Below are 12,998 nucleotides of genomic sequence, written 5' to 3'. Positions count from 1 at the left end.
ACACACAATGAGACATTATACAAGTAGCTATCACACGATGGTTCAGCAGTGTGTGCTAGTGTATTAATTTACTGGACACTAAAATTATGATCTTCTTTTCCTGCAGAATGTTTTGGAGAGACCCTAAGGTACAACACAGGCCAAACTCAATTATACGCCTCTACTGGGACAGTAAATCCATGCTCTTTATAAGTAATAATAATAATAATAATGACGAGGACAAAGAATGCAGAGTGCAGAATATGACCTATTTTGAATAAGAGTTGAATAAGATTGTAAACTTTTAAAATAAGTAGTACAGCGGCAGAAAGAAATATATTAATGCATTTTAAAAGTAACACATTTCTCCTGGGATTGACAGGGGGTGGAGTGACTTTGATGAAATCTTTTTTTTTTTTTTTTATGATTAACCTTACGATATATTGTAATTGTAACTGAGTATTAAAATATATTAACCATGCCCTCTTCCATTTTTTTCCCTTGCAAATTCATTGTCACAGAAAACAATAGTGGCTATTTAAGCATGGCGTAATGCTCACTTGATATTTGGGGAGCTCGCTGTTCTAGCAGGAGACATGCATGTTTCAATCATTACAGTACTTTGCATTGCCAGGCTTTGTCCTGCTGTGTGTGGAGTTAATTTTGGCACCTGCATAATGCAAGGCAATGCTCAGGCCCCTGCACTTTTCAAGAGTGGAGACTTGGTTATTGGGGGGGTTTTCTCCATTCATGACTATCTGAGGACAGAGAAGCACACTTACACTAGACAGCCACAACCACTAGAGTGCAGTGGGAGGTTAGCATATACATGTAGGAAGGGATATCATATTTTTAGCATGATATTGCACATATAACCTGTTCAAAGTTTGTGAGAATTTACAATGATCTGTTATTTGTAATCTTATGAAATTATTATGAAAAATGAGATGTGCAATTTTTTTATTTTTTTTCATGTTGATGTTTTTTTGTTTGTTTGTTTTATATATTCTATATTTTATTTATTTATTTTTCGTCTGTTTCAACAGCGTGGGTTTCAGAGAGATGCGCTTTGTTCGTGCCTTTGAATTCGCCATCGAGGAGATCAACAACAGCTCCGATCTTTTACCGGGCGTCACTTTAGGGTATCATATATATGACTCTTGTGCCTCTGTGCCAATGGCAGTCAAAGTAGCCTTTCAGCTTGCCAACGGACTAGATCTCATATTTAACGACACTGATTCCTGTGCAAAATCTGCAGCTGTCACAGCAGTAGTCGCAGAATCTGGCTCCACACCGTCTATAAGCATTTCAAGACTTCTCGGTCCATTTGGAATTCCACAGGTGCGTTTTTTTTTTTAGATAGATAGATAGATAGATAAATAGATAGGTAGATTGTGCATTAACAGCTGTCGACCATGCCAGTACACAAATGAGCGCTCTGAACTCTGCGCCAGATCCGAAATAGTTTGTTTAGCGCACCTGTACAAATAACGTTTAAGAATAACGCAGAGGGAACTTAAATATGCATATAATCCTATGTGGATTGCCCCTTAGAATGTAGCGTATGCAATTAACTTTGGTGTTTTTTCCCCTTTCCTTCCACGGTGCATAATAGGTGAGCCATTACGCAACATGCGCGTGTCTCAGTGACAAGCGGCAGTATCCTACTTTCTTCAGGACCATCCCCAGCGATCACCATCAAGCGGCAGCACTGGCACGGATGGTCAAGCACTTCGGATGGACGTGGATCGGAGCTGTGCGCAGTGATTCAGACTATGGGAACAATGGCATGGCATCATTCCTGAAAGCTGCGGAGCAGGAGGGAATTTGTGTGGAATATTCTGAGGCCTATTACAGGACCCAGCCGCGCAGCAAACTGAAAAGAGTGGCTGAAGTCATTCGCAGATCAATGGCTCGTGTAATTGTTGCCTTCCTGGCCTCAGGTGATATGAGAATCCTTTTAGAAGAGCTGAGCCAGCAGCCTCCTCCCCCGATGCAGTGGATTGGCAGCGAGGCGTGGGTTACAGACCCCGAAATGCTGCGTTTTAATTTGTGTATTGGTGCTGTAGGCTTCGGAATCCCGCGGTCTGTTATCCCGGGTTTTCGTAACTTTCTACTTGACCTGTCTCCACAACAAGCGCTAAAATTTCCCCTGCTGACAGAATTCTGGGAAAGTTCATTCAGCTGTAGTCTAAAACGGCAGACAGGTTCTTCTACTGGTATGCCAGCATGTGATGGCACAGAGGATCTGCGCGCTTTACAGAACCCGTACACAGACACGTCCCAGTTGCGGATCACTAACATGGTGTACAAAGCCACATATGCTATAGCTCATGCCCTCGATGCTATTGTCTGTAACAAAAAACACTGTGACAAAAACGTGAAAGTTGAAGCCCGGCAGGTATTTTATTTATTGATTCATTTATTTTTTCCTGTTGTGCAGCAAACTGACTTTTAAATTACGATCAACAAAGAGAGATAAAAGTTTATTCTAATTAAACGTGTCTTCATGTGCCTTTATATATATATATATATGTGTGTGTGTGTGTGTGTGTGTTTAAATGTATGTGTATGAGTTTGTGTTTATATACACACAAAATACATCTGGATTTTGTTTGTCCCTCCTGCAGGTTTTTGATAAGCTTAAGCAAGTAAACTTCACTCAAAATAATTATCATATTTCGTTTGACACCAACGGAGACCCTGTGGCAACCTATGAACTTGTGAATTGGCAGATTCAGGGAGACGGTTCAGTTGATTTTGTGACAGTGGGCCATTATGATGCATCCCAACCTAAAGGCCATGAATTCCGTCTGAGTAGAGCTATCATTTGGAATGATGGCAAAGAAACGGTATACAATGTTTTGTTATGTGTCTATGTAAATGTGAATGTCTGTGAGTGCTGTGTGTACTTGTCACCTGCAGGTGCCTGTGTCTGTGTGCAGTGAGAGCTGTCCTCCAGGTACTAGGAAGGCTGCACAGAAAGGAAGACCTATATGCTGTTATGACTGCATTAACTGTGCTGAAGGAGAGATCAGCAATGAGACAGGTACTGTTTTTTCTTTCTTTTTGTTCTCTTTTTTTTTTAGGCTTAAAGCAAGCTTGCTCCACCAAGCCATCCGTCAATCAATTTTGCATTTTCACAATCCATCACAGGGCTAAAATGTCTGTGTGCAATTTAACTATTAATTCAATTTTTCAGATTCTGTAGATTGTTATCCATGCCATCCTGAGTACTGGCCCAACAAAGAGAAGGACAAATGTCTTCCAAAACCAGTGGAGTTTCTCTCCTGGGATGAGATCCTCGGTATCATCCTTACTGTTTTCTCTGTAGCTGGAGCTTTAGTAGCTTTGAGCATGGCTTTAGTGTTCTACAAAAACAGGGCCTCTCCGATAGTAAAAGCCAACAACTCAGAGCTGAGCTTCCTACTGCTTTTCTCACTGGCTCTGTGCTTTCTCTGTTCACTTACTTTTATTGGTCGGCCCACTGAGTGGTCCTGTATGTTGCGTCACACAGCATTTGGGATCACTTTTGTCCTCTGTATCTCCTGTGTTCTGGGCAAAACAATAGTGGTGTTAATGGCTTTCAGGGCTACACTTCCAGGAAGTAATATCATGAAATGGTTTGGGCCTCCTCAACAGAGACTCAGTGTTTTGGGTTTCACTCTTGTACAGGTACTTATATGTGTGCTTTGGTTAACAATATCCCCCCCTTTTCCTTACAACAATATGCAACACTACAAAGAAAAGATTATTCTAGAATGTGGTCTAGGATCAGCTACTGGTTTCTGGGCTGTACTGGGTTATATTGGCCTCTTAGCTTTCCTTTGCTTTGTTTTAGCTTTTCTTGCCCGAAAGCTGCCTGATAACTTCAATGAGGCTAAATTCATCACATTCAGTATGCTCATATTCTGTGCTGTATGGATCACATTTGTTCCAGCGTATGTCAGCTCTCCTGGGAAATTTACAGTAGCTGTGGAGATATTTGCTATTTTAGCTTCAAGCTTTGGCCTGATTCTCTGTATTTTCGCTCCTAAGTGTTTCATTATAGTTTTTAGACCAGAGCAGAATACCAAAAAACATTTAATGAGTAAATTACCATCAAAAGCCCTCTGAGGTGCACACACACAGCTGTGTGTGTGCCAACTGTTTAATTGATAAGACATTGTTATTGTAATGTCAACTTTTACATCACTTGATATAGCTGTTTTACATGTTTGTGTTAACATGTGCTAATAAACATATACTGTATATTGTAAAACTGTTTCAACAATAGTTTAAACAGAAAACTTAAAAAAGAAATTCAAAATAAATTTGCATTAATATAGTTTTATAATTACACATGTAATTATAGATATATAATCTTTAATTTAGCATGTTTCGAGTTTTAGATATACGAATAAAATAAGATTTTATATATAACATTTCTTTATAATAGTCTAATATTTGTGATGTTTTACAAAGTCATGTAAACTATTTGTACCATTTATCTTCCTTGGTAGTTTTTCCATTCACAAATGATTTTTACAATGTTTAATTATGTAGTGATCACGAGAGAAGAAATAATGATCACAACAAACTAGACCTTTTTATAATTACTGTTGTTGTTCCTGTGAAATCACAACTGTGGGTGAGAGATGCAGAAAGAGCACTGCCACTGTAGCCTAACCACATAAAAGGAAGTTAAAACAAAACTATTAATTCCAGCGTGGACATCTTCACTCATAACAACAGAACGCTTCAATTTCTCTTAAACCGGTTTCACACTGGATAAGCAGAGCTTAAGTACCGCGTATATTTTATGGTACCTATGTCAGCAAATTAAAGCATTCAGACTAGACGCAGAAGCAGCAGTGGCAAAAATTAAAGCGACAATGCATAATTTTTGGTCAAAATACACGTTGACGTGAAAAATTAACAAATTTGCCATAAAAGAATACAAGTGATGTCTACTCTAATTTAATAGCTTATGACTTTCAGCACTGTGAGAAAATGAAAGAATTAATTAATTAAATAAAATTAAATAAAATACCCGTAAACACATTATTGCAAGTTTGTTTGCTCAAACCTCAAAAGCATGTTGAACCCTCAAGCACCCTTCATATAGTAGCCTTTAATTGGTCCTTCGTGGGCATATCACTATAATTGATAATTCATGCATTTTTGTGATTTTGGGTGTTTTTTTATTTAATTTTTAATTTTAATTTTTTTACCTCTAAAAGTACCCTATTTTATTTAAAATATGCTTATTTTTATGTTATATTTAATATTTATTTTATTTAAAAAAAAAATTCCAGTAAGTTCAGACAGCCAAAACCTCAAAATCTGATGACTTTGTCAAGTCAAGTCACCTTTATTTATATAGTACTCTAAACAATACAGCTTTGCAGTATTAAATAGGAAAATAGTGTGCCAATAGTAAACACTACATTTTTAGTTAAAGGCAGTTCATCATTGAATTCAGTGATGTTATCATCCAGCTCAGTTCAGTTTAAATAGTATCTGTGCAATCAAGTCGACGATATCGCTGGAAATTAAGTGTCCCCAAAAGGGATGTAACGATTACCGGTTTGACGATAAATCATGATAAAATTCCCCACGGTTAGTATTACCGTTTCATTTTTTAATTATCATTAAAACCATATTTGATTACCGCGATTTGAACATCTTACGATAAATAAATACTGTCCAGCATAAAGCACAGTTTTCAGTAACAGTCTCACGTGCGCACAGCAGCAGAGTAACTTAGTTTCGTTTTGAGTGAAAACACGGCGGAAAAGCTGGGAGGTTTTAAAAAAGTGCTGAGGGAATAATACAAATGCATATATGAATTAATTAATTTTATGAATGTACCTCTGAAGGTTCTGACTGTCTTCAGAAACGATTCGATGGCATTTTGTTTTCATCTTCGCTCCATGTAATACCTGAAGGAAGTGTTAATCGCAATTCTGCTTTGTCCACGGAGTTTACGGGAAACAGCTGTAATTCAGCTTTCCTATAAGCACCACCTTCTGTCAGTGAGTGGAATTACAGAGACTTATATTTACATTCAGCCTGTGTGCAGTTTCTGTCTGGCCAAAAACGGACCCAATTTGTATGCTCTGCTGTAAATTTTGAACGGTTGAGGAAAAACAAGCTTATGTGGATTCTACACATTTAAACAATTCAGATAAGTTATGTAGAATTATTTATGGAGCAGATAAAATACATATAATCATTTATTAATCAATTATCATTTTGACTTAACCCTTTTCTTAATTTAAAGGCTGAAATGTGAGGTTTACCTTTATATGAAACTTTTTCAAAGCTTTATTTGAACATTTACATTAGATATTTGAACATGATATTAAATTGTTGTCAGTAAAGTTGTAATTTAAAATCCGAACATCATTGGTAATGTTATTGTTTTAGTGATTACGCATACAAAAAGTCATTTTATTTGCTGTTTGTTGATTTTTAAATCTAAAACTTTTTGAACACTGGGGATCTATCTCTGGGGCTCATCTAGTTGTGCTGATCTCTGCTGACATTCAGGGCTGTAGAGGTCATCTCTAGGTCCTGATCCACCATCTGGGCTTGATACGGACTGGATCCGGGTGACTGCAGTGACCATCTGATCTGGATACAGACTGGATCTGGTGGCTACAGTGACCTCAGAATAAGAAAGAAACAGTCTAATATTAGCATAGATTCCATTCTTTTTATAATGTAACAAGTACATCAGGTGTTATGAGAAGTGTTCCCGGTTCCGGTTGACCTAATTAATGCAGCCTAACAATCCTTTAACGAATTTGAATAATAGAGTGTGTTAGTATGTTATGTGTAAGTCAGGTTAAAGAGATAGGTCTTTAATCTAGATTTAAAATGACAAAGTGTGTCTGCCTCCCGAACAATGTTAGGTAGATTATTCCAGAGTTTGGGTGCTATATATGAAAAGGATCTGCCGCCCGCAGTTGTTTTTTATATTCTAGGTATTATGAAATTGCCAGAGGTTTGAGAACACAATGTACGTGAAGGACTATAATGCAATAAGAGCTTGCTCAAGTACTGAAGTGCTAAACCATTCAGGGCTTTATAAGTAATTAGCAAAGATTTTAAAATCTATTCAATGTTTAATAGGGAGGTAGTGCAGTGTGGAAAGAGCCGGGCTAATATGGTCATACTTCTTGGTTCTAGTAAGAACTCTAGCTGCTGCGTTTTGGACCAGCTGAAGTTTGTTTTTTAAGCTTGCAGGACAACCACCCAATAAAGCATTAAAATAATCTAACCTTGAGGTCATGAACGCATGAATTAACATTTCTGCATTTGACATTGAGAGCATAGGTCGCAATATTTTTGAGATGGAAAAATGCAGTTTTACAAATGTGGATCAATAGAAAGTAATGGGAAGCAGATTACTTAGGGGCCACTCTTTGGCTGAATCTGGATTTCTTCCCAAGGTTATCAAGCCTTTCAACCTGACCCAGATTCCTTAACTACAGGACTTGATCTTTCTAAAGTGTGCCCAGTAAGAGCACTTTGCACATACATTGAGCGCATACAGGTGTAGTGACAGTCACACACTCAGTTGTTTGTGTTTTGATTAAAAAAAATCATTGGATGACCAGTCTTGAAACAGTGTCTCTCACACTGAATAGTGAACACTATTGCACAAGCATATTCTACCCAGAGCTTACGAATTCCAGCAAACCTGGTGTCTCATTCTACTACGAGTCTGGCCAATTCATGGACAGCACTAATAGGGTGGCAATTTTAGGGTGGCACCACTGTATAGTCCGCAAACTATGTTTCACAACCAAACGCGCATGAGAAGTGATAAGGTAATAACGCAAGATCACGCGTGAGAGCAGAATTCTCTTGCGAGACTAAACATTATATAAAAATGGTAGCCCACAAGAAGTTTGTGACACAAATTTTTGACTTTCCTCCATTTCTTGGGTTCAAATAGACAGAGAAGGAGCCTTTCTCAGAACCGAAGCCGTGCTTTCTGATATTGTGGTCTATAACTCCTCCCTGAACTTCCCGCTGCCCTGTATCTTGCTCTCTCATTGGCTGTAATAGTTCACTAATTTGCTCATATTTAATCATTTCTAAACTTATTTAACAATTTATCAACTTATTTACTTTTCTACGTATTTTACTTATTTACTTATCTACTTTAATTTATATTAGGCTACTTATTATCTCTGGAAATGACGCAGCAGAAATTTCAATCATTGTCCATAATCATAAAGATGGAGTTGGTTAACAAGAAAAACGTCAAGTCACCTATTTGGCAATTTTTTGGTTTTAAACCAGATGCGAAAGGCGAGCCCGAGGACATAACTCAAGCAATCTGCAAAATTTGCACAAAAGTTGTGTCTGTAAGAGACAAACCTGTTCATACATTTGCGTACTCACCACCCTGCTGAGGCTGCTAGACTAGCACCAAAAGCTTCAGTCACAGTCAACAAAGATCCAAGTCAGCCATCCATCGTCGGAGCTTTTGCAAAAAGCACCAAGTACAAACAACACAGTGAAAGGTGGGCCCGGTGCACGGCAGCTGTTTCTAAGTATATTGCGAAGGAGATGGTTTCCTATCATACTATTGAAAAGGAAAGTTTCAAAGAACTACTTCAGACATTTGACAAACAGTACGAGCTGCCGGGGCGCAAGTACTTCACCAAAACTGCTATCCCTGATCTGTACAATAAAACGATGGAGATCATTGCGAAAGATTTGAAAGCGGTTGACTTTGTCGCTTTGAACACAGACATGTGGTCAAGCATAAATATGACCCCCTACATGTCTGTTACAGTCCATTATATTTCAGAGGATTGGAAACTGAACGCTAAATGTCTTGAAACAACATTCGTCCTGGAGAACCACACTGCAGAGGTACTGGCTGAGGTGTTGACAGAGGTCGTGCATGATTGAGACATAGCACATAGTACATCAGAAATTAAAAAGGGGAACTTAGAGAAACTGATGCGCAAAGCCACTGATGACCAAAACACTGGGACGTCTTCTGGGCAGAGTGAAGCAGTCTATGTCCACAATCCCACGCAGACCAGCAAACAAAAATGGCGATCACATCCTACTTGCAAGAGGAAGTTAATGATGGAGATGACAAACCACTGGAATGGTGGCAAACATTTGAGGTGATAATGTAACTATTTTGATCATTCATTTAGTTCGAGTTCTTTCATTGTCATTTTTTTATTTATTAAAGCCTATTTTGTTATTTATTATTTTTAGGTTACCGTCCACCTGCATCACAACCTGTCTATAATGGACATTATTTTTGTAGCCCTACATCGGGCTGGGGCTAAGATAGTATGCGATAACTAGCCTATAGGCTACTGAAATAAAAACATTTAATTGCACTTTAACAAGAAATCTAAACGAAATATTTCGTGTTAATGTGTTGTTCTTAAGAAGTTAAGTTGTTTGAAATAAAGCTGCTTTTAATTTTAATTGTTGACTGATTGTTGTGTGTTTGGACCTATTAGACTGTTATTATAGTTTATAATTTTAATTATATAATAACAGTAGTAGCAATTTGTTATTGTAGCCTATTATTTTCTATTAGTATCATGTTCAACATCCCTGTTCGCATGTTTATGATCATGTTCACGGACTAGCCGAATTCTCATTTTAAAACTCAAATGCGCGTGTTGCAAGTGTCGGTTAGGCTATGTGGTGCTGTTAAAGTGAGCAATTTAAGCTATAGCTGGGCACATTAATTGTAATTAATTCATTATTATTAATAATAATAATAATAATGATGATGATAATATGTTCTATTTAGTAATAAAAATTATGTATTTAATACATTCATGGGAAACAAGCCAAATATCGTCTTGAAATCACCAAAGGCCTCAGCTTTCGGCGATATCTCTGCCTATCGTCGATACACGATACTATCATCTATCGGCACAACCCTAGTCTGTTAACAGCATTTGGCATACCTAATGAAAGACTAAATGTGTATTCAGATTGTTAATTCTGTAAAAACCTACAGCTTTGGGCAAAATCTTCTTTTCTACCAAAGGACTTGCTCCATGTGGTCGTCAGACATTATGCTTCGAGATTATGTTTGTACAATTCCCCCATAACCAGAGATGGCAAAAGTACACACATCATTTACTCAAGTAGAAGTATAGATACTCGTATTTAAAAATACTCTGGTAAAAGTAGAAGTACTGACTACACTTCTTTGCTCAAGTTAAAGTAAAAAAGAATGGGCTCTGACATGTACTTAAGTAAAAAGTACCCATTACCTGTTTTAGTGTCATGCTGGTAACTGGACCTCTCATCATATTGACATATTTAATATCAAATTGAATATTGTTAGCTAATAAATGTATCATGACTGAACAACCACCATGTAGAACAGGGCAGGACTGGAACAAAATTTCAGGCAAGGAAATGTCACACTCATCCAGGTCATCCCATTTTTTTTTTTTTTTTTTTTGTATAGCCATCACATAAAAAAAAAAAAAAAGGTTTAAAACCTTAGGCTGGTGCCATGCAAAATAATTAAAGGTTCTCTACTGAACTGCACCTTCACTTCCATTGTCCTTTTCAGTCTCTTAATTTCCCATTATATCTCTCTACATCTCACTTTGTGTTTTTACTTTTTTCACAAATTTTCTTATACCTGTCACTTTTCCCATCAGCCATCTACTGTTATGAACAGAACTGTCTCCACCTTGTTGCAAAACAACCACCTCATTGTATTCTGTTTGCAATAACATAACTTTATTTTAGTTTAATTTAATGTATCACATTATGGCCATATGTTGTTGTTATATCTTAAAATGACTTAAATACTATAGATTTAACGTAACTATACTTTCTAAATTGCCTAAATGTCAAAATTTGTACAATAATAATTGCATCATGACAATATCTTTAAAGAAAAATCCTAATACTTTACATGTTATTGCATTATCATGAGTCATATTTTTCTCTTACCAAAATTAACCATGGTTTATTACAGTAAAAGTGTACTGTAATTTACAGTTTTAATTTACAACCATAGTTTTACTACACATTTCATGGTTAGGCTATGGTTAGTGTAGCAAAACCATGGTTAATTTGTGGTTACCATGGTTTAACTATAACCATGGTTTTTGGTTTGAATTTTTGTAAGGGTTGTGTTGTTATCTGTCCGAGCTCCCTCTAAACGCTTTATAATAAAACAATGTTTTATAACATTTGTCTGCTAAATTACTACTGTAACTTTACAGTATATAATAATGATGTTCTTTATCATACAGTATTTTGGGTGATGATAGTAATTTAGTTTAGTTTAGTTTACAGTAGACTATTAATCATCTGGCTGCTACTACTGAGAGTTGCTAGCAGTTTAATTCTTAACTAAGTAAACAAACACAAAACTAAAGCCTATTTACAGATGAAACTGACCTGCACTTGAAGTCATGAACAGGTCAGTAGTTTTGCCTCTCTGATCCACTCCATTCTCGAGTCTCTTGCATTGATTACTCTGATAGAAACCGTTAGAAACCTTTTGGTGGAGACGCGGAGCGCGCGCGAGCCGAATCGCATTGCAGTCACTAACCGATTCATGATTTATTATAGATTTGTTATCGAATGGTGATCCACCAAAACTAATGTAACGAGCCTGGTTTGAAAATGTAAGAAGTAGAAAGTACATTTGTGTAAAAATGTAAGGAGTAAAAGTAAAAAGTAGTCAGAAAAATAAATAGTGAAGTAAAGTACAGATATCAGAAAAATCTACTTAAGTACAGTAACGAAGTATTTGTACTTCGTTACTTCCCATCTCTGCCCATAACTGAATAAATTATGTTTCATTAACAAAGTTTGGGAGGAGCACGTCAGATACTTAGTTTAATTAGACACAAGTGGTACGCCATCAAGCTAATCAACACACGGGTATAAATACAGCTGACATACCTCCATTCATTTGAAGGCTAATCAGCATCTGGTTCACTCGTCTGTTGTTGTTCACAATGTCCAACAGTGAAAATTCCTCGTCGGGAGACGAATCCATCACTCCCCCGGTCGCATCGCCACAGCCAACTGGCTCCAAGACTACTACTTCCCTGCCTAGCAATGCAATCGAGCCCCAGGCTCCTTCTCGCGGGCGGCCTTCGACTCGTTCAGCCGCTCGCCTCCCAAGACGCCCAGGCACACACTCGCCTACTCCGGCGAGAACTCCAGCGGTCTACCAGGCCAGTATTTCCGCCTATAGAGAAATGGACAGTGGCGAGTCTGAGGCAGGCACTGACCAACTCCGACATCCAGGCCCCACGCAAGTTCACTAAAGCGGAAATATATGACTTGTACAAAAATCTTAAACCAACCAACCTCTCTCCCAAAACCACCCCAGCCCCAAAAGTTGTTAAACATCGTAGCAAATTTACGGTCTCGCCTCACCGGACTCCTCCACCTTCTTCCAGCTCTAAGACTAGCTCCCGAAGGGCATCAAACAGTGGCGCTAGGCCATCGGCAAGCCAGGGCCGCGCCCCGGATTTCCGTCGCGGCTCCCTCCTCAAGCGATACCGAGGCCCACCTCCCAAGCGGGCGTCTGGCCGCCTCCGCCACCAGTCTCGGCCCCGCTGCCCACCCCTCTCAGCTCAGAGCCCTCAGTCCAAGCAAGTGCTTGGCCGGAATGGCCGGCTTACACAGCCTCGCCACTGGCCTCTCTCAGCTCAGGGCCCGCAGCCCAAGCATTTGTTTGGCCGGACAGGCAGCCACACTCAGCCCCGCAGCCCGCCCCTTTCGGCTCGGGGCTTACAGCCCAAGCAAGCGCTTGGCCGCACAAGCTGCCAAACACAGCTCCGCCTCCAGCCCCCTACAACACTCTCCTCCAAGCGAAACAATCATACTTGCTCTTCACCGCTACACCTATGCCTGTCCCTTCAAACGCCATTGCCGCGGAACCCCCTTAAGTAGCTCATAATATCCGAGCGCAGATTTTAGCAGGTGCAGACGTCGATCTCTCTTTACTCCTTTTCCTCCAACTTTTGATTCCAACCGACAGATAGATT

The 12,998-nt window shown here is 38.7% G+C and overlaps 1 protein-coding gene across 1 annotated transcript; it reads left to right on the top strand.

Moving 5' to 3' along the window:
- The first annotated feature begins 307 nt into the window (after nt 1–307).
- On the top strand, nt 308–4,095 carry LOC131524035 (extracellular calcium-sensing receptor-like). Its single transcript, XM_058750760.1, has 6 exons — nt 308–796; nt 1,026–1,320; nt 1,595–2,380; nt 2,610–2,831; nt 2,905–3,028; nt 3,182–4,095. Exons 1-6 carry the CDS (start codon nt 576–578, stop codon nt 4,093–4,095), a joined length of 2,562 nt encoding a protein of 853 aa, XP_058606743.1. The 5' UTR covers nt 308–575.
- Nucleotides 4,096–12,998: the final 8,903 nt, after the last annotated feature.

This window comes from Onychostoma macrolepis, chromosome 18 (genome assembly GCF_012432095.1).
Source record: "Onychostoma macrolepis isolate SWU-2019 chromosome 18, ASM1243209v1, whole genome shotgun sequence".
Taxonomy (NCBI): Eukaryota; Metazoa; Chordata; class Actinopteri; order Cypriniformes; family Cyprinidae; genus Onychostoma; species Onychostoma macrolepis.
Note: the sequence above shows the minus strand (reverse complement) of the source record. Positions and strands in the feature narration are given on the sequence as shown.

What these genes read in the sequence shown, in the direction of transcription:
- LOC131524035 (XM_058750760.1), top strand. Translation starts at nt 576, where the DNA reads ATGCATGTTTCAATCATTACAGTACTTTGCATTGCCAGGCTTTGTCCT. An exon ending in TGAAAGTTGAAGCCCGGCAG is followed by an intron (nt 2,381 to 2,609) that starts GTATTTTATTTA and finishes TCCCTCCTGCAG; the next exon opens with GTTTTTGATAAGCTTAAGCA. An exon ending in GGAATGATGGCAAAGAAACG is followed by an intron (nt 2,832 to 2,904) that starts GTATACAATGTT and finishes TGTCACCTGCAG; the next exon opens with GTGCCTGTGTCTGTGTGCAG.